This window comes from Falco peregrinus, chromosome 3 (genome assembly GCF_023634155.1).
Source record: "Falco peregrinus isolate bFalPer1 chromosome 3, bFalPer1.pri, whole genome shotgun sequence".
NCBI lineage: Eukaryota > Metazoa > Chordata > Aves > Falconiformes > Falconidae > Falco > Falco peregrinus.
In genome coordinates, this window is record NC_073723.1 from 84,994,868 (window position 1) to 85,016,440 (window position 21,573).

Sequence of the window (21,573 nt, forward strand, 5' to 3'; positions counted from 1 at the left end):
TGTACCCTGACTCAGCAAAGAGCCATGTCCAAAACAAGCAGCTAGTGGCTAAGATTACAGGTGATGAAGCCTCTTAGAGCAAAGCTCATGAGAGCAGGAGACTGGCTGTGATGTCAGGGAAGGGTGCTCAACTGTGCAACACTGCTGGAAGAAGAAAAACAATAAAATAAAAAAAACTATTCAAAGTCTAACCATCCTCTGAGCACAAAAAAAAATATCTCTACCATGGATACAGGAGATAATGTACTCTGCCATATCCACACATACCAGTAAACAAACTTATCTCCTAGAAACTATGGCTTTTAAACGGAATTTTCCCTTCAGATTGTATCTGTAGGAAATACCATTGTCATTCACCTTGTATTTACTCTTTTGAGGTGGAAATGGTTTGTTAACTCCACAAGACTTGCTGATTGTAATCTGACAACCTAGAGGAACAATGGATAAGAAAAATAAAGATATGCTTTGAGCAGCTCCTAGAATGGAAATGTACAAAAACCTAAGGAGTAATTGCCTTGCGTACATGCATTTAGGATAGCGATATTTTGAATAATTAGAGGGCAGATATTCTAAAATTCACTGTACATTTCAATAGAACATATTTGATATCAATGCTGACTACAAGTATATAAATGGATCACAGTTGTGAAAATTTCATTTCTCCAATAATTAAAAAGTTTGCTGAGCAAAGATAATTTATTATCTTAACTGAAATATCAGCAGCTAAAAAAGCTACAACTAATGTCTCATGGAATTTTTTAAGTTTAACAGATTTTATTTTTCAAATTAATATTGCATTAAATGTAATTTTGATTGTGTATTATATTACTAACTGTAAATTATCCCAGAACAATAAATACAATCCATAACATGCCTCAAAACATCATTATACATTCTTGCCACTGAAGTCATTAATTGTATTTCTTCAGATATTTCACTGCATTTTAAACACATGAAGTGATAAATGCAACTTCTACCTAATTTAAAAAGTGTAAAGAAAAGTCTATGGCTACCTTCTGATCCACTGAGTCAAAGCTTAGGGTGCTCAGCCACCTTGGCCCCTTCCCCTTTTGTTTCTTTTGTGTTTCGTTTGCTTTACAAAATGAGTGTCAAGAAGAATTATGTCAGAAAAGGTAACTTTGGAGAAATCATCATAAAAGCTCAGAGATATTTTTAGGACAAACAAAAATTAGAGTAGTATTCAATGTTTTGTGAAAGTGAGATAAAATTGCTGATTGTCCAAATATTCTAGGGCTTACCTATGCTAATTATTTTGCTGAAATAATCTTGAACTACTTCAACATCAATTTGATCCCTATTTGAAGACAACCTATGTAAATTGTAAATACAAACATTTGTCCCTCATATTCCTGCTCTGAGACTGTTCACTTCTTACTTGAAACCAAAAAAAAAGGATTAGAAAGAAATTTTATATATATTAAAAAAATGAAATAAAGAAAAACAAGGCTTGAACACAAACTGCCTGTCCAGTTCTCTCTCCTAGTACATGATGAAACAATAGCAACAGAGACTTGCTTACAAATAAGTTTAATACCATTCCTAATACACTCTGTGTTAATACAGTAGTATTAATGCTGTAGTAAGGGACTAGCAGCAGAATACTCACTGGTACTTTGTATAGCTTCATTATTCTTGCAAAAGCAAGTTCTGGTTTCGTTCTTTAAATGTCTCATGAAGAAGGGACCTAGTACAGTTTACCCTTCCCCCCAACCAAATGACTCCCTTCTTACTTATTTTCATTTTTTTGAAGAAGGGACAAAAGCTCAGAAATTACATTTTCTGTTTTGGAAAAAAGCCTCTTGCATAACCTAAAACATGTTGTTACCTGCTTGGGAGAATGTCATATGAAGACAAAGAAAAGTTAGTTTTATGCCACCTGTGCACGGACAGCAACATAACAGGAGACAAGTATTTGCTTAAGCAACATGGAAAGGGCTACACCATATAGGAGACAGGGTACATAAGCAACTAGTATCCTATTTTCATGCTTGTACCTGACCTGTTTTCAACCTCTCTAGGCATATTTTCCCTCAGCAGTTGTGTTAGCCAGGTTTTTGAACTTTTCAGCACAAGGACCACCTGTGAGTATGTTTTGGACAGCACAGGTTCAACAGGGTTGTGATCTAAGTCCAGTTGTCAAAACACTGATTTAGTACAAAGTGAAGAGCCACCATTAAGTTTGATTGCTTAGATGATTGATAAATTAACATTACAGTCTGCTACTCCATCTGCACTCTTGCATATGGCCTTTCATACATGGTACAGTTAATGAATCTACAGCCCACAATTTTCTAAACACACCCTGTGAGGGAGCTGGTTATACGGCACTACACAGGCAGAGTGCTGAAGCATAATCCTGACCGTGGTTCTTGTGTTTGTTATGGCTTGTAAAAGGTCACAGATTAATTCAGAGGTGTTGAGCTCACTCCGTATTTCAAGGTGGGAAATACTGGGATATTTACCACTAGCTTCAAGGTCCTGTCTTAACTTATGTCTGAGGTCCAGTTTTGTAACAAAATTAGCCTACTGAAATTCAGTATCAGTCAGCGAATACACTTCCACTCAAACACGGAGAAGTTTGGTGTCATATAAGGAGAACAATAAGAAAGTCTGAAACAAAAGCTTCAAACAGGACAACTGAAGGAGTTTCCTGGGGCTTCCACCAGAAGCTAGCCCGCATCTAGTGCTAGCAGCTACAGCCCCTTGACAACCCGTTTTTGCTCCATAAAACTATTTCAGCTGTAAAGCAGTATCATAAACTGCAGAGAGATGCAATATATAATGCATGCACACTTGTCAACAAATGACAGAACTCACATCCTGTCAGAGAGCAGGAGAGATCCCAGATATTTAAAATATTTTTTTTTAAAAAAGAAAAAAGGCAGCAACAGAAATCATGAGGCCACGGAAACTTCCATTATATTCTATTTAAGCCATTAATGACCATTTCAAGACAACTGAACAAAAAAGTTTACAAAAGAGGAAGCCTGACTAACAGAAGTAAATAATTAAGGGAGAGGCAGTACTGCTTTTTATGTCTCTTACCTTTTGGCTAATATTTGAATGTCATATTTAGGAATTATTAAAAACTCCACATGTATCTTCAAACTTCAAAAGTTTTGGATATATAAATGCTCAGACCTTAAATTGCAAGTCTCTTTCTATTCTTCTCTTCTACACATACATGAAAAAGGTGAAGATTAAAACATCAGAAACATTACACAATGTTCTATAAATTCATTCAGCAAGGTAAGTCACCTTTTTGAAACAGTTCTGAAATGATTCATGTGCAAAAAAGAAAAAGCTTTGTGCTAGCCTTCCTTTCTTCAACTGCTCCTGTGAAATGCAGATGTATAGCTGTGCTTCAGAAATACACTTTATATCTAAAACCTGGTATTGTGAAATAAATCACAAGTCTCTAACCCTTTCACATAAACTACTATAAGTTCCACATTGAAGGGAATGGAATACAAAACTAGAATTATTTTAGCTATCCTCAAACTCCGTTGAGGGAGTAGAGGATTTATCGCAGTTATGTTGCCTCCTTTAGCTGATCCAAAACCAAACATACATCTCAACTCACACCATTCCAATAGGCAAGGTTCCTGATGAATTACACAGGCAAGCTGAGGTGCTGTAGCTACCACTTATTGCTGAGTTTGATTTCCCTTTTGAATTGGAGCAGCCAGTGAAAGCCCATACCACACTTCCATGTAGACATTTCTACCTTTAAATATGTTTCCCCAACTTAATACAGACCCTGAAGCATGTCCCTCTCTCCTATACCATCTGCTTTAGCAGTTGTACCGTAACTCTCCTCAAAGTACTGCAGTCTTCTTGTTTCACTGTAAGAAAACAGGTATTTTTGCTCTGGAAAAAAGAACTTCATCTACACTGAGTTTCAGGTGGCTACCATACCTCCTAGCAAGAAGGGGGGAAAATTCCAGAGTTCAAATTATCCCTTTGTCATTTTACAACTCTTACTCAAGTAACAATATACTACATACTAATATGTGCATTCTACAAACATACAGAAGAATGGGTATTTCTAATTGTGTTCCTAGTATTCAACGCCTGCACTTCTACACTCAGATGAACAGAAACAGTTGAACGTAAAGTCCAATAGCTTCTTTCAGACCTGAAGACTAGGTCACATCATTAAAATGTCAAACTCATTAACCCTATTTTCAGTGTTAACACCAAAATAGTTTCTTTATAGGGTGACAGCATCCTCATGTGTACAACACATCTACCAGCCCATGGTTTTGCTAGACAGGTAAGTAAGCATGAGCGAAGAGTGGAATCAAAAAAGCACAAATTAGTATCACCTTGAATGTGCACAGGGGAGGAAATCTGGCACCTACTTCTCCGGACACAAACAGCTCAAGACACTATATATAGTAAGGATTCACCTGGAACCTTATAGTCCACTGTGTAGGACTAATTAATTTCAGAAAATGGATCAACAAGTAAAACAGAAATACTTTTAACTCTGTAACCTCAACAGCAATCACTTTCCCTTCCCATTCTTCCTCTGATTTCAATCTTAAGGACTGCTTCACTTTTCCACTTGCCCCATTCCTCCCGGCCAACTCAGCTTTTTCATACCAACCACTTGTTCTCTTTTGTTAAGCAAAAATATGACTATATTGCATAGCTACAAATTAGACACTCCTAAATAAAACCACATGACAAAAAAACCCTTCATTTCTGGCCACCTGCCAATACTACCTAGTTATTAAATCCAAAGTAGAACCAAAAGACCATATTTAAATAAAGACTTACTAGAAAAAGTATTTGAAAAACATGCATACTTAAATGTTATGATGAGAATATTAAGCCCTTCAAAAATCAGGGGTCCTTACTTCTTTATTACAGTCCTGGTATTTTACTGCAGGCATGGCCAATACTTATAAGTGAATTTAAAACTAGCGGAAGGGGGAGAAATAATTGCTTCACTCTCAAGAACACATATTTCCATAAGCTTAATTACTTGGTTTAGCGGTCAACATGACTGTCTACAGAGCAGTACCATTTATTGACAAGTATACCACAGTATCAGGTAAACAAATGCTATACTTGCTGAACTATACTGTTGTACAGGTCAGGAAGGATGTGTCTCTAAGATCAGTGAGCTAAGAAAACTAGCATTCTGATTTTTTCCTTCTCTTTCCTTCTACTCCATCATTTTTTCCCCCACCAGGAACTCATATATTGATCAAATCTGGAAAATAATTATTTAATGTAGTATGGCAAAACTTAGAGACTTAAAGTATAAAAATCATAAACTACTACTGAGATGATTAATCCTACCTGCCTTACAATAACACTGTAATACCTGTAGTTTTCTTTAAAAGAAAAAAAACAAACCCAAACAACAATAAAGAACAACCAAAAAAACCCACAGCTGTATTATGACAATCATTAGACCGCAGAATTTTTGAAGAGTCAAGTAAAAGAAGGTTAAATTGTGAGAAAAAATTCTTTTATTATTTTTTATGGGGTTTAGATGTACTAAGGTATATCACATAAAGCACAGGTCTCCTGTTGAATCACCTGGATTTCTGTTAACAAATTCAAGAAGAGTATAATTGGGTTTTGCCTGGGGGAAAATACGAAATTACATTGCTTTTGAGATTAATATACAAGTTAGGTAACACACATGCAAGAGAGGAATTTTAACATTTGACACAGGTGCAACTAATTCCATACTGCTTATAGCATACGAGTTGAATATATTCACACATGCATTTCTTCAACAGGTTCAAACTGTGTTTTGCTTATTGTATCTTTGCAAGATGTTCTGTTACAACAGATACACATTTGTAAATAAAACACTCCTGAAAATGTATTTCTAAAAGTATTTTACTTCATCATTATACTGGCTCAACTACCTACGTTAAATGACTGAAGTAGCATCTTTCCTATTCACAGACAATACAGCAATTGTGCCTTCCAGCCTGTCTCCACCTTCCTCCCCCATCCTTTCTGTGGTTTGGTATCAACAGTTTCACAGATCTCTTTCTCTGCTTTGAACACTAGATACACAGTAAAAAAACAACAATAACAAAACAAAACCAGAAACCAACCAAAAAGCAAAAGCAATTTATATTGCAGGGTCTTTGGCTCCTTGACAAACATCGCTGCTCCAAGTCTGTTCTGTCAACAGATCACCAGCAATCTGTCATTCGGGGACCTGAAATATTGTCATCACCACTGATCAAAAGCCAAGTAGCTCCTTGCTGGATATTTTTCGAGGGGAGACCATGCTGAGAGAGTCTCAGACAGAGCGATCCATCAGCAATGTCAGCCTGAGGACTCCAGTGGGCAGAGCAATGCTGTAGAGGAAACCCCCACTCCCCCCTTGCCAGCCAGTTCTTGTTTGAGTAAACATATATATAGGGATTTCACATACAAACAGAAAAATCAAGTTCTTTGAATTGACCTTGCCCAGCAGGCTTCCCAGTGAAATGGCACCAGCACGTTCAAGAGGTCAGACAGAGATGCCACATCTCAAAAATGCAAGATGTCCCAAAGTCCTAAAAGTAGGTCAAGTTTATGTGACACTCAGCTGGTATTATTATCGCATGTTCCTCAAATCCTCATGTTGCACTTGCTAAAAATAATAATAATAAAAAAATATTTTGAAAATCAAACTAAATTGCTTTACTTAATCTAACTGTTCAAAGTTTTACCTATTCCAAGCTAAACTGAAGGCATAAAACATGATCAAACTCTAGAGTTTTGTTTTTACCACTCAAAAGCAGATGCCTTCTCTGCTCAGTTTGAGTCTTTTTATACTAATACACATGAAATAGAGAAAATATTTATTACTTGCTACCAAAAATTCACATCTCTTCAAACAGACCGGGAACAACAACAACAAAAAAAACCAGCAAGACCTATACATGCATGTACCTCCCAGACTTAGATACCAAAATTAAGAATTACAAAGCTGATTAATCTTGGCTGCTTTTTAATTAAAGGTATTTGCAGAGAGGGAACATTTAAGACAATTGATCAAAACTCAACCTCAAAAAGGCAAAGAGATGTAAAGTTTTACACCATACCTTTGCATTCCATCCACATAAAATAAATGCTGCACAGACCTACGCTACATAAGGTGGCACAGAATATAAGGAAATGTTTGTTCCTTTCTGAAATGAGGAGTATTATCCATCCTTGGAGTGCTCATTATGACAGTCAGCATTGAGAATTAAGCATGTGGGATCCCAGTGGAAACACTCAGAGGCTAACAAACTTCCCTAATTTGACCAGAAATGTGTGCTTTGGAATTGTTGTTATTGAAAAAAACCATGTAATGACACATATTAAAAAGACCTATTTACCTGAAAGTATTAAAAAAGTGTTTAACAGAATAGTGCATTAGGCTTCCCAGATACACTATGGCTTCAGTTCAATGCTCCCATTTATATGAAAAATTTTATTTATATGAAAATTTGTATCATCAATCTGTTTCTAATGCCAGTTCTTAAAACTTGCAATTCTAAATTCACTCTTTGATTAGACATGCATGTTTCTAATTAAGCTCAACCTGTCCATCCTTCTTCAGAGAGATTAAAGTCAGACTCGCTCAAGACCCTTGAGGCTTTGCGCAATAAAAATTTATTTGTTCTTGGTAAAGACAATAGAAGTCAGAAGTGGAAGGAAAGTAAGTGCAATAAGCTTGTCAGAAACACTTTCAACGAAAAATACATACTTGTGAACCTAAAAAATATTTAAGGGACCATATTTACACAGGAGAAAAAGAGGACATGATGCTGCATACCTCATGTGCATTCAACTATTAGATGCTGCATGTCTTCAGTAAAATAAAAGCATGTGCAGTAGTTAATCCTTACTGAGGTCTATGCCAGATGATGAACATTATTTTTCCCAGAATGAACTTCACCTTCTGAAAACCACATAGACACAGCTGAAAGGCATCTGGGAATCCCCAAGCAGGACTTCCAACCCTATTACTCAAAATCCTTCTGTTGGGCATTAATGCCATTAATGTGGCTCAATGACAGAAATCAAGAAAGCAGAAGCCAACGGTCTTCTGCTGTTTTAACTGTACTGATAATTTTGAGAATGCATTAGGCCTTCTGTATTATTGACATTTACAAAGAAGAGATGTACTATCATACTTGCAAGTTTTCTCCTCTACCACCCAATAACATACGCTAGCACCAGAGTGGAAACCCGCATATAAAAATCACATTATTCTTGTAACTCAAGCTTCAAAACCATCTGCAATAAAAATAGCATGAAATATGCAATTCATCAATTACTGTCAACCTCCTTCATTAAAGCACAAACTTTTAAAAAATATCCAAAGCTTTTCTGTTCTATGCACTACATTTCCAAGCACACTAGGTCAGATAAGGTTAGGCACTGAACTGAAGGTTCAGGTTACCATCTTATATGATGATCAAGGATACAGGAACATCATCAGAAATATTCATAGTGTCAAATATGACTAATAATTTTGCAAAAAATTGACAACATACTCATAGACTGACCTCGATTTTGATTTGTAAGAATTCACAAGATGATGCTAAATACTGTGTGGATAATCTACACCCCTCAGGAGCCCAGCTCCCACTGCCTGTGAGACCTAAGCTTCTAGATCGCACAGAACACCACTTTCAGAAGCATCACACCATTCAGCAATGAGATGATGCCACTAGGTGTGTTCAAAAGCTGTCCTGAAGCTGAGTAGTTACTCAAGAAATATAAGTGAGAAAGAGGGGGCGTTAAAAATGCCTTCAGGTATCTGCTTATTTAAAGAACAAGACAACAAGGTTTGCCCTGGCAGGCTTTCCATGTCTAACCCTGAGCCATTTCCACTGCTGAAAATCCTTAAGCTGTTGTTTCCTTAGATAAATATTCTCTGACCTAGCTTTCTGCCTTCTCACTCTGCTTTTCACTGAGTATGAGCACTCCATATCCCATGCCATGCCACTTTTCATGCCAAAAATGAGTGTGAAAAGGCTTTTTGCCTTCCCATATGCCAGACAGGTAAAGCAACAGTCAACATCTTGGCAAGAAGAAAGATTATTTTTAAACAAGCAAATTTGACTGGGACAACAACAGCCTGCTTTCAAAGAAACACGATTAAGACCCAGCCAAGTACAACATTAGGAGAAAACACCATAATGTCAGGACTTGATATGACCCATGTAATAGTGTATGTCATCTTCAGAGAAGTTAAGACTCTTCCCTCAGATAAATCTAAAATAATGTAAATATTTTTAAAAACAAGCAAACACACAGAGCACCTGTAAATCAGCTAGCCTACCAGAAATACACACTCCTGAGTTTCAGTATTTTGGTGGAAAACTATGAACAAGAACCATAGGGTTCATGTGCTGTTTTCAACATCCAGTGCATATTTCCTTGCTTTTTGGATATCCAGCTTCAAAACTTGTAGTACTCTCTTGGGAAGCAGGAATTAAAATACAATAAATTCTTTGAAATTCATTGTCTGGAGTCTTGAGTCACCCCTGAGACTCCTGCCAGTCACCCTTCCAAACTGCTTGCTGGTTGTCACGGAAGGGATATACCTTTACAGCATGCACATGACAGGTTTCAGTAATCCCAGTGGTCCTAAGAGGCACAGCAATTTTCTATCACCACACTGAAACTTATTTCTAATTATTTCCCCAAACATCTTAGTAATTTAAAATAATCTCATATAAATGAATATATTAAGACTAAAGTCTCATCCAGTGGGTTTAAAACTATTAAGAACCCCATCAGAATCCCTATTTACACTACCTGCCTAATTTCGTTTGGCTCCCTTCAAAAATTCAGCCTTAAGTAGTATTTTTGTGTTACTTAGTTGAACAATAATTGACTGTGTTAGGGCAAAAGAATGCACCTATCAGTGAAAAAAAAAAAAAAAAGAGTAAGTTTATGTTACACTAAACAGACAAATGGAAGTATGGAAGTGTTACTGTCAGTTTCCAAGAGTAGTTTTCCTGACCAAAAGGAAATTGCTGTAGTGTGAATATTTTGGGGAGATTAAGAAATCAATTACAAACTTGGCAAGGAAAAAAAATGGAGCGGAGGGATTGAAGAAAAGGTAGAAGAAATGGGGAAAACGCAAAATCTTCTAGAGAACCTTTTATGAGAAGCCCCATTCACTCTCAGATGTTCTTGATTTTGGATGTTACTACTTAGACTGCATATTTGTGGCTTCTCAAAACATATGACAACAAGTGAAAAATAATGGTTTGTTGTACAGCAGAACTATTTGGGCTAATGCAATAAACCACAATAAAATGTAAAATCAAACACGGTTATTTTATATACGCATTAAAAAAAAGTTACAAACTTTCTGGTAGGTCTGAGAAGTACAAAGTTTTAAAGTTTCATTAGAAGCCTGTTTTTTCCCAGAACTTCAATGTAATAGGCAGTGGCTAAAAGGACAAGATAATGCATACTTTTCCCATGCTTTATGTCTCCTGAAGTTACTGCTTATTACTACAACTGAATTTTGTAAAGATTGGGAGCCAGTAGGATGCACCAGAAGTTAGCATGCCAAGGGCCATTTAAACAAATATTAAATACTTGCTCTCATAGATAACAAGATGTTTTTCCATTCCTTAATTTTACACTAAACTGGCTACTAACACAAGAAAAAAAAAACCCCAAAAAATATTAACACGGCTATCAGCTTACATACAAAGATACCGTCTTTCCTTTTTAATTTTGTTGAACTTAAATTTTGCCTAGCATACTGGACAGGTGAGATACATGCCAGAGAATCTGGCCAAGAGATCTGATTTTACAACCTACTCATGACACCAAGTCAACACATCCCAAAGGGATAGAAGAAATTTTTTCACTGTGTCATGCACTTTCAGACCTATTTCCAAGTGAGCCCAGATAGGAAGAGCCACTAGTCAAACCGTTGGGTGGTTCTGCATTGCATGAGCAGAGGATTGCATCGCTCTCCTGAATGGAGACTTCCTACTGACATAAGAGAAATAACTTCTACTATCATGCCCCCATCTAAAAAACAAAACAAACAAACAAAAAAAAACCCCAAACCAAAAAAAAACCCCACACAAATAATGTTTTTGCAGGTGTAATGGCTTCTGTCAAGAATAAACTATCAATCTCTGATTTAAAAGCAAATGCGTTTAAGTCCCAGTTGAATCCATTTAAAAAATAAACACATCATATTTAAAAATGTTGCCTCCATTAAAGTTTGTTTACTTGTACGTTATTAATAATTAGACTACTAAATTTAATATTGTGCAGTTAAATAAGCATCCAAAACTCATCCTGCAGTAAGACCTTACTGAGACCTTCAAAGGGGAGAAACAATCAATTTCATTTTTGTCAGACCTCAGCTGTAACTTGAAATATCAAACTCTTCATGACTTACAAGCGCAATCAATAAGCATCAAAACCACAGATCCTTATTTAAGTGAAGAGTACTGTAATAATGTATTTTCCTTATCTTGCTGATACTCCTGGAAACAGTTGCTTCTAGGAATTGTTGAAATATATGTTTGAAATCCTAAAAAAGACATACTGGAATTTCCACAAGCGATAGGCTCTAAAAATCATATCACACTGAACCATGAAATAGAAAATGTATCTGAAGTTTAGTGCAAAATTTAACACTCATGAGTTCTGCTGATTCTGTTATCTGCTCCATCTGCGTGCCAACCTAGAGCCCTACCTAAAAAGGTATTTCTTAAAACCTTAAAATAAGCTGCTCCAGCACTTTCTTTGTAGTGTAAGTTGATTTTACATGTCTTGAGAAACAAATACGTAACACCGAACCACAGCCATTAAACTGATACAATCCATCAGCAAAGGTAAATTATGCTAATCCGAATTATGCAAACACCTTTTTTTTTTTTTTAGTTGCTACTATTTCTATGTTGTGCAGCTGTCTGTCGGAGTTCATTATATGAGAATGAAATTCATCTAGTAGCATTACTCGGGGGAAAAAATCACGGCACAAGTCACAAGCTTGCGTCACTAATGAGCTATTTATTATTTTTAACATCCGTTAAGGTACCTAGCAAACAGAACTTGAGCACCGTAGCTGGAGTTCCCTCCCAAAAGCATCTTTCTTGCAATCCACAAGAAGTCATGCAACTGGAATTCACAAATAAATACTTTGCTTCCTACCAGCAGCTTTGAGGGGCATTTCAATCAGTACATACACGCAGCACAGCCCGCTACTCCTTTTATTCCCCCCCCAAGCCTCTCTTATGTAACAGACTGCAAAAACCATCTCTTAACAACGTGATCAAGATGTGATCTCCTGTTTCGGTACTACAACATTCAACATAATCACATTCAACACAATCCCGAGCCATTAATCAACTTCTTACTAATGAGGATGATCTATCGCAAGTTCCCTGCAGTTCTGCTGGATGCAGACTGATAGTCAAGGCTCCCAAAGGGTCAAGTCATTCACAGGCTGACAAGAGACAGCTTCACCAACTTGGCTCACAATTAGTCTTACAAGGGTATTTGATCATTGCAGAATGCCTGAGTTTTGCTTATATATTACAGCCTTCCTAGGTGGTCTGGGTTTCGAGTGGGGGCACGTCTCCAGATAACCTGTGTAAAGGTAAATAGGCTCACAAAACCCCTAAAGCCGCTTGCACCTCCAAGGCCCACAAAAGCAGGGCATGCAGCAGCTTGTTCTGGAGACCTGCACCTATACAACCCCCTCACGCCATGTCATTTATACACCCACCAACTAACTGGGCTGTCTGAAAAATACCAACCCACCCTACATGAGTTAGATAATTCATTTTTTAAGGCAGGATGAATACATCCTTAAACACAGGATGAGAAGGATACTTTCCCCTCTCCTGATTTTGCAGAAGCCCACAACAGACTTACATAAACTCCCCATAATTCCGGGTAGTCCTCTCGCCATCTCAAGGTACCTAAGCCTTGACGTACCATATGGAGAGGTTTGCTACGAACCACTGCTCAGGCCAACTCACTGTTTTCACTTTACATACAGACTACCGATACAGAGTGTGAAAATGAACCTCTAACAGGAAGTTTTCCACTTTATCTTGTTTTTGCCAACAAAAAGGCATACATGTTTTAAGGGGCACAAATACCAGTTACTGCAGCCAATAAAGTTAACAGCTAGGTGTTTAATGCAGGGGCCTACTCGTTTCTAAATATTTTCTGCAAGTTTTGGATATTTTTATATAATGCATAGGGTTAATTATGACACCCTGAATCCGAACAAAGCACACCCTGCCACTTAAAGTATGAGAAAGAAAATGTCTGTGTAGAAGATGCTGTATTCCAGTTTTTCACGTATTCATACCTCCAATCCCTCCAGGGGAAATTTAACATGGTTTCTAAAATGATCTCTCTTCAGGGTTTTTATATTTTTCCCCACGATCCCCTGCCAGATGAATCTGTGTATTACATGTACCGACGGCGCTGCTGCACCTCCTCTGTGGCGACTTGATTCAGCTGAAGCTATGCTTTGACCGATCGATGCAAGCACATTACACACCAGAATAAGAGTAAGGTAAGGGTAAAGGAAGGAAAAGCATCTTTCCTTTCAGCCATTAAATATAGATCAACGAAACATCACAGTGCACAGCGCGGCTCCCCTCCCCACCCCCCTCCGCCCGCTCCTCGAGCGCAGGATTTCGCAGACGGCGGCTTCAAAGGAAGACACCCCCCGGCCGCGCACACATACACACGCACACACATGCACACACACACACGCCGCAGCAGCCGCCGCTCGGAACCGCCCCAGGGCCCGGGTCACCGCACCGGCACCTCCCGCGGACTGCGCGCAGGGCCGGGCGCTGCCCCCGCCCGCGGGCCCCCGCGCTCGCTCTTCTTCCTCCACCGCCTCCTCCTCCTACCCGGCCCATGACTTCACTGCTGTAACGAGTACACCCGTGCAGGGCGGCGGGAGACACGGTGCCGCGGATGCCCTACATAAGCAACGACTAACGTAGAAAGAAAAGAGGAAAGAGACGCGGGGGGGGGGGGCGGGGGCGCGCGAGGAAGAAACAAGGGAAAATAACGCGCTCCGCTACCTCGCTCCGCCGAAGGCACAACCGCAGCTCCCAGCAGCCCAGCCCAGCCCCGCTGCCTCACCGAGGGGAGCAGCGCAGGAGCCCGCACCAAGAAGAAATATCACGCAAGCAGGAAGGAGGGGGCGGGGGGGGAACCTGGCACCATTACGGTGCCTGTCGTACTCACCGATCGGCGCCGATTCAGGCTGCTTTCTCCCAAACATGTACCAAAACCCAACAGCAAATCCTCAGTCCACTAGGCAAGGATGTACAGAGAGGGGAGGGGGGGGGGGCGACCGACGGCCCCGGGCTTCACCGCAAGGTCCTGACCTTGCCCAGCTGCAGCATCTTCGGCTTGCCCCCCCCCCGGGCGTGCGTGTGCGCCCGTGTGTCCCCGTGTCCGTGCGAGCGCGCCGATCCGGGCCGAAGGGGCTCCGCCGCAGGACAGCTGCCCGCTGGCTGCCGGGGCGAGGCGGGCTCGGCATCCACCGCCCCGCCGCTCGGGCGAGGTGCGGGGCCGCTGCGGCGGCGGCAGCGGCTGGGGCAGGCTGCGCGGCGGCGCCGTAGCGCAGCGCGCCTGGCGGGCGCACCGGCCGCGGGATGTGGCCGAAGGAGACACAGCCGCCGCCGCCGCCGCAGCATCTGCCGCTGCCGCGCTCCCTCCCGCCCTGCCTCCCTCCCTCCCTCCCTCCCCGCCTGCCTCCGCCCCTCCCTCCCCGTCCCCTCCCCAGCAGGAGCCCGCCCGCCGCGGCCGAGCAGCCGGCGCTGGGGGAAGGGGGGCGGGCAGCCCCCCTCCCGCTGAGGCGCCGCCGCCTGCGCCGGGCGGGGCCGGGACGGGCCCCCAGTCCTCGCTCCGAGCGGAGCCGCGGCCTCGCCGCAGAGGGGCGCGTCCCCCTGTCCCCGCGGCCCGGAGCTCCCCGCGGCCGGGGGGGCCCGGCTCGCCGGGGAAGGGGGCGGCAGGGCGGCGGGCCGCGGGCGCAGGTGTGGGGCGCTGCCCGGGGCGTAGCGGGGAGCGGCCCCTCGGCGGTGACAGCGGCTCCCGCCGCCTGGGGCTGGGGGACCGAAACTTCAGGTGTGCCAGCCAGAGCGCGAAAAGCAACAGGGAAGCAAGAGCTTGTTCCCCTGCTCGTTTCTGCCTTGGTTCTCGCTCCCCACCTTTGGGGAAGCCAGGTGGAAAACGTACCGTGTTTTCAGAAGTCTTCTTGCGAGCGGAGGGGGTAAGGAATGTGGAAGTCATGTTTGCTGCTGTGCACGCTTAACCCTTTACGGAGGAAACTTGTGTAAAATGCAATTACAGCACTCACCTGAAAGTTGTCATTCCATCGGTCCCTTTAAGTTGCTGGCGGAGTTCTGGTATCTGCGGAAAAACACCGAATTTTTGTTTGTTTGTTTTATTTTGGTTGGGGTTTTCTGTTGCCCGGGGTGATTACTGCTAGTTCACGCTCGCAGCGACCTGGGTACCACCGTAGCAGGCAGGATCAGCCCTCAGGGCAACGCCTACAGCCCGTTATTTGCCCGCCTGAGCCCCCGGCCCCGGCACCTGCTCGGCGGGGAGCGAAGCCGCGGCCTCTCCGGGGGCGCGTGGCGGCCGGCGGCTCCCGCGGGGACGGGCGCGGGGCTTCGATGCCGCCATCCCGCCGGGCAGCCCCGCCGCCTCGCTCCGCCTCGCCGCCCCGCCGCCGCGCAGCGGGCTTTGAGCACGGCGCCGGCGCTCGCCCAGCGGCGGGGAGCGCGGGGCAGCTGTACCTGCCGCCCGAGGGCGCGGCGTGGGGAGCGGCGCGGCCGGCCCAGCCGCCGGGCTGCAGAGCGACTCGCGGCTGCCACCTGTCGCTTGGCGTTCTCGCAGCTTCCCCGAACGCTCCTGGAAGCGGGAGGTTCGCCTCGCCGGGGGCTGGGGAGGTCACCCCGCTTCCCTTCATAGCATTGCTCGCGCTGTGTCCGGCGCCAGGAACACTTGTCTTCTGCCCGTGGTGTCTTTCTTGTTTTGTTTTGTTTCTGTTTTATTTCACCATATGACTTGTTTTCATTTTACCTTTGCCCTTTACCCGGGGAATGATTAACAGCAGCGTTTTCTGCGCACTGCCTTGAGGCCAGCTCATTTATCAGCTATCTGTAGGCTCACAATAAGCGTGCTTGTGTTTGTCTACTTAGAGATGCACCATAGGAACAGAAGAGAAAATTAGTATTCAGGGGAGCCTACTTAAGCAATTCAAGAAGCTGTAACAGTAAATAGTTGAACAAACCTGTAGTAATTAAGATTTTGTCCATCTGAATCTTCTCCTCATCTAATGAAAGAGGAGAAGCTGATTCCTCTGTCTTTGTCCAAACTCATAACTGCAGGACTGGGTCTGCCCTGACCATCTGAAGCTGGAAAAATCAGCAGCTGGAAGTATAAAAACTGCCTGCACGGTAGCATAGCTCACAGTTTGATGATTAGGACCCTATCCTGGGAAGCAGACTGGTCTTCCAGTCTGAAACTCCTAATCTGACATGTAACTCAGCTCTCGTGTATCTTGACAGATGTTCTTATTTCCGAAGTATTGCAGAGTAAGGAGAGACCCACCAACAGCTGCCCTTTCAGAGGGAGAGAGAAAAGAAAAAAGCAGCTCATCACCTGCATCTGGAGGAAGAACATAATGTCTGTTAAGCGAGAGACACTGGGCTTGTGATTCCCAGCCTGAGAAAGGCATCTAATCCTGAACTGAAAGTGGTGTATTATCCAGTAGATACCTAGAGTCACTATCTTACTGTTAAACCTCAAGATGTACTTGATGATAAAATTACTGGGAGTCACAGCATCTTAGATCCACCACAGCATCATGTGATCCACCTTCTGCAGCCCAACCTCTTCTTCAGAGCTGAAAGGTCTTTCTGTCAATACAGGGAGAGGAGACAGAAGGGCTAGAAACAGGCTGTGTCCCGGGCGTGCCCTCCTTCATTCCCCTTGAAATATAGCCGTGTAATACGGGCATTTCACGGCCCTGAGAACTGTACACGTCTGGCCTAACTGGAGGATGAGCAGAGTGTGCTAGTGAAGGATGCACCTAAGATGCCCGATTCTCCCCACACTGTAAAGGTTACCAAACTACCTATGCCACTGTGTAAGTACTAGTCTGGAAGCTGCTGGCCTTGAAGTTAAATATAGAAGAAATAGAGGTGTATAGCAACGTGAATCCTCTGTAGGGCAAGTAAGGGCTGGAGACAGAAGGGGTTTGGAGGAATCAGGGAGGTGTCTGAAGCCATCTGTTTTTCTCTCACAAGATTTTTGCTTTTTCCCATCACTGTCTTGTGTGACAGGGCATTCATCTTAAGACATCGAAGGTTTCACAGAGCTACTCCTTCTCCTACTGTTTATCTCCCCTGATTCTCCCTGCATCACCTTTTCAATGTTCCCTGATGCCAGGAGAGGTCACAGAAGAGGCCAGGACTGAGCCCTGCTTACGGATATGGAGAAGGAATGGGACAAGGGAACTAAACCAGATTTCCAGAAATAGCTTTTTGCTCCTGTTGCTGTTGTCACAGAGGAAGGATAAGGCAGAGCAGTGAGCGGTAAGAAGGTAAAAAGGAGCGGGACCATGTTCTGGAAGGGGTGCTCCCTCTGCAGTAGGTAGTCTGCCTGATTCTTTCTCATTGACTAATCCTGTTGTTTTGACAAGCCAAAAGCATAGATAGGTGGAGGCTGTTTTCTTTTTCGGTCTGTCCCAGCCTTCTCAGATACAGGCAGTCTGTTACCTTAGGCTTGCTTGGTCTGTGCCTGAGAGTGGTGTACCTACCCTGACCCTTGGTTAACTTCCTTGAGGGTTTGTTCAGTTTGGGTTTTTTTTTTTCTTGAAAAAGATGGGGAAAAAAAATGAAAAGGGAATTATTATAATATCAAGGCAAATATTTTCAAGCACAGGAATGGTAAAAGCATCTTTGCCATTTGTATTTTCCTGTAAGATTTACAAACGTTCTGGAGGCCTTATTTTCTATTTTGTCAAAACAATGACAAGCAAAAAAATTAGAAAATAAAAAATGTACTAACATGAACAGATTGAAATCCAATAATAGAATTTTCTGATTATTTGTTTTTTAAGTGACTATATTATAAAGACCACCGACAACAAATTGTTTAAGCTGAGGCTCCAGGGTTGCATGTTATTATAGCTAGTTGCCAGTGATTCTTTTTCTGTCCTGTTAACTAGAAATATAACTTTTTACTTTGTGGAAGGCTTTGTCTTCAGGTAAAAGATGAAGCTAGCAGTGGAGGAACACAGGGAAAAGTCCATTGGACAGCAGTTAGACAAGGCATCAAAACATGGGATACCTAGACACAAGTATTAGTTGTGGCTGCATGTTCTGTCTCAACAGAAACCATATTTAACTTTGGTTTAATCCTTTTTGGAATGGAGTTTAGGGGCTTGTTTCCTGAATTTCTGGACAGAAAATAAAACATTTTCTGCCTGGTTTGACTTTCTTACTTTTAGATTATGTTTAAAATTAATGTATACTTCCTATGAAGATCGTAGAGATCCTCTGTCATGGTCAGGGTCCAGCACCCTCCTTTGTCACATTGAAGTCAATAGGAACTTTCCATACGAAGAACGTAACCAAAATAAAACTAGGTCTATGAAACACACTAATGTTTCAGGCAAACTTTAGCATGTCTGGAATAAAATCAGGAAAACATGTTTTCTGCCCTTTTCAATAAACTGGAAAATCAGCTAAACATAGTTATTTTTCCAAGTTTAGAGCAATACTTTAATGAAACTAAAGTGGGAATGAATTTAAATAACTCATTCAAATGTCTTTTCTCTTATTTGACTATGATGTTATCTTTAATAAGTCAAGTCAACATTGAATTATAGTAATATTATTTGTATTTTCCACTTTTCCTACACTGTTACATAATATTCTATACAACATTGCGTACCTAACAGCAAAGTACATGTAAATCCTGGGATGGGGATGGTTTTCTATGCAACAAAGATAAAATGACAAGAGAAGGTTTGCACGATTGTACTTACATAAGCTCATGTCCTGATCTCATGGAAATATTTCTTTAGCAGTAGCATCTTAAAGAAATATAAGGTATTTTCTATTCTGAGGCACAGCTTTATTTTGACTCACTCTGGTTGTGGGTAAATTACTGTTGAAGTAAGCTTGATTGGCAATAGGAAGATACAATTGATTTTGTGGTACCTACAGATTTTGTAAATGAATCTATATTTGCTTTGGGAGAGTTGGATTGTATGTCCTGGAAGACAACTCTCAATTCTCTAGGACCTGATTCAGATTTTCTTATTCTCAGCTTCATCCATAGATGATCAGATAGGCAGTTATGAATAAAATATCTCTGAAATAGCTGGGTTAAAACCTTTTTTGAACCTGCATAACTTTAAAAAAATCATTTTAAGAATTATTATTTAGCTGATCTGACAACTGGCATTAGTTTCCTAACCGGTTTGGCATTTTCAGGAAGTTGGATTTTCACATAAAATGCTATAAAAAGGTAAAAATTCAGTTGAATTCAATTGTGTCAGTCACAAACAATCATCACTTTTATTCAAGGTATGGTAAGGCGACTGCAATACTTAGTACTAGAACTTTATCTAAGTATTCCTGATTAATGAGCCAGTTGGAGTTTTACACAACTCCAAGGAAAAACATAATGAAAATACTAAGATAGTGAGAGGGAGTTTGGCTGATTAAACACATCTGATTTAAAGAGGGTTTGGGGTTTTGATGTGTTTTGGGGGGGTTGATTGGGGTTTTTTTTAAGTTTTTGGTATGTTGTATAATTTAATGTAATGTAAAAGTTGTTCTTTTTAGCATCCAGTAAAAGACAGGTTGCTGTTAAAGATTCGTATCCTATACAAGCACAGGCTACACAAAGAGCTGAATGTTCTGAAACAATTTATAAACCCTAATCCCATGAAAAAAAGTAATCTCAATCTATCTTCATGTGACCCAGATTTATGAGCAGTGCAATGTCAACTCGGCTGCAAATTACAATCCTGTTTTAACAGTTCAAAACACATTTATCCCTATTAGTGTCAATGGAAATACCAAGCCATTCTCAAAACGTATCCCTTAATACATTTAGAGCTGCAAAAGCATTTAGGATTAAGGTATAACACTTACAAAACTGTATTTTACCTTTTAGTTTCTTTTTCCTTTCCACCATACTTGTGTATTGAGTAAGTCCATCTCAATGATAAAGACCATCTTGCAAAAGACCAAGTAGAAATCTTGCCATAGATTAAGAAAATGATGCTGTTTGAACAACAGTGAAACCTTGTTATACTGATTGTCCTTTTATGTAATCCAATTACGTGCGAGTTTTACTTCATATTTTTCCACAGTGTAAAAGACTGTCAGAGTTCAACGAACCAGTAGTTTGAGCATCTGGTGATATCTCATATTGCATAAGACTGAGATGCCACCTACCCTGAAAGCAAAATTAATGACTTGGCGTATCTTGCAATTATGGAGTGCTGGCTCATTTTCTAATCTATTCTCTATTACATTTAGGAAAGATGATGCTAAATTTACTTGACTGTTATACTCCATGAACATCACATTCCAAAAGTCACACGCTTCTCCTTTTTTCCAGCCAGCATGGATTTAAGTTCCTGGAGACTGTTGATCTGTTTTTCCAGCGCTCAGGAGACTAACGTCTCATCTGACACCTGTTCAGATCCTTTTTCTCAGGTTCATTTGATAGTTACACTAGCAACTGTTGTGAAAACCCAAACCACTGAAACTCCATGGATATACAACGGTTAGCAAGGACTCCTTGCAAGAATTTTCCTGCTCTTCAAAGCTTTTTCTTAGTCTTCTTATGTGGCAGGTACATTAATGTTTTAGTGTACAGGAGAACACTTTGTAATATTCCTTGCATCCATACCTGGAATTTTTTGAGCGTACTCCTGATGTGTTCAAAGTGGTTCCCCCACCAGTGGCACCAAGGCTGAAGTCACAGTCAGGTGATGTCTAGACAGCACTGTTTGCAGTGTAGACCCAAGGTCCTCCCGCATGCCTTGTGCAGGCTGAGGCCCAGCAACTACTGTGAACTTTAGTGCTGAAATGGATGTAACGTGGACATAGAGCCCTGTAACCTTAATAGATCTCAGCAAACTGAACCCCAGTTTTCTCCTCTTTGCACTGTGCTGGTGAGTAATGTAGATTCCCTGTTGGAACAAGGGCATTTCCTGGCCAAGTGGGCCAAGGACCAAAACTACTTCATTTCCTTTCTCTTCTCAACTGAACTCTTCTGTACCTCACAGTTGTGAAGAAGATGTCTGATTGTCTCATGCTTTGACCTGACAATTCCCTCTGTCAGGTCCCAGAAGTAGTTTGTCTCAAAAAACATTTGACTGTGTCAGATCACCTGGGTCATGCATATCATGCATGGTGACCAGTCTTACGATTTTTTTCTTATAGGCTGTCCTTCATAATTGGGTATCTCTAGTCCTATACATGATTTGTACTGGAGAGAGATGTGTTTATCATCATCCCATAGATTTTT

At 41.4% G+C, this 21,573-nt stretch overlaps 1 protein-coding gene across 7 annotated transcripts in view; it reads right to left on the reverse strand.

Moving 5' to 3' along the window:
- Window positions 1-14,716, reverse strand: part of CTNND2 (catenin delta 2) — a 679,304-nt gene extending 664,588 nt beyond the window's left edge. For 4 of the 7 annotated variants that reach the window (XM_055800253.1, XM_055800250.1, XM_055800248.1 and 1 more), the window contains exon 1: window positions 14,251-14,715. In XM_055800253.1, coding sequence (XP_055656228.1) covers window positions 14,251-14,287 — 37 coding nt within the window. In that variant the 5' untranslated portion in view covers window positions 14,288-14,715. Of the gene's footprint in view, window positions 1-14,250 lie in introns of all 7 variants that reach the window. The other 3 variants (XM_055800247.1, XM_055800254.1, XM_055800255.1) reach the window with 3 other exon arrangements.
- Between the last annotated feature and the right edge of the window lie 6,857 nt (window positions 14,717-21,573).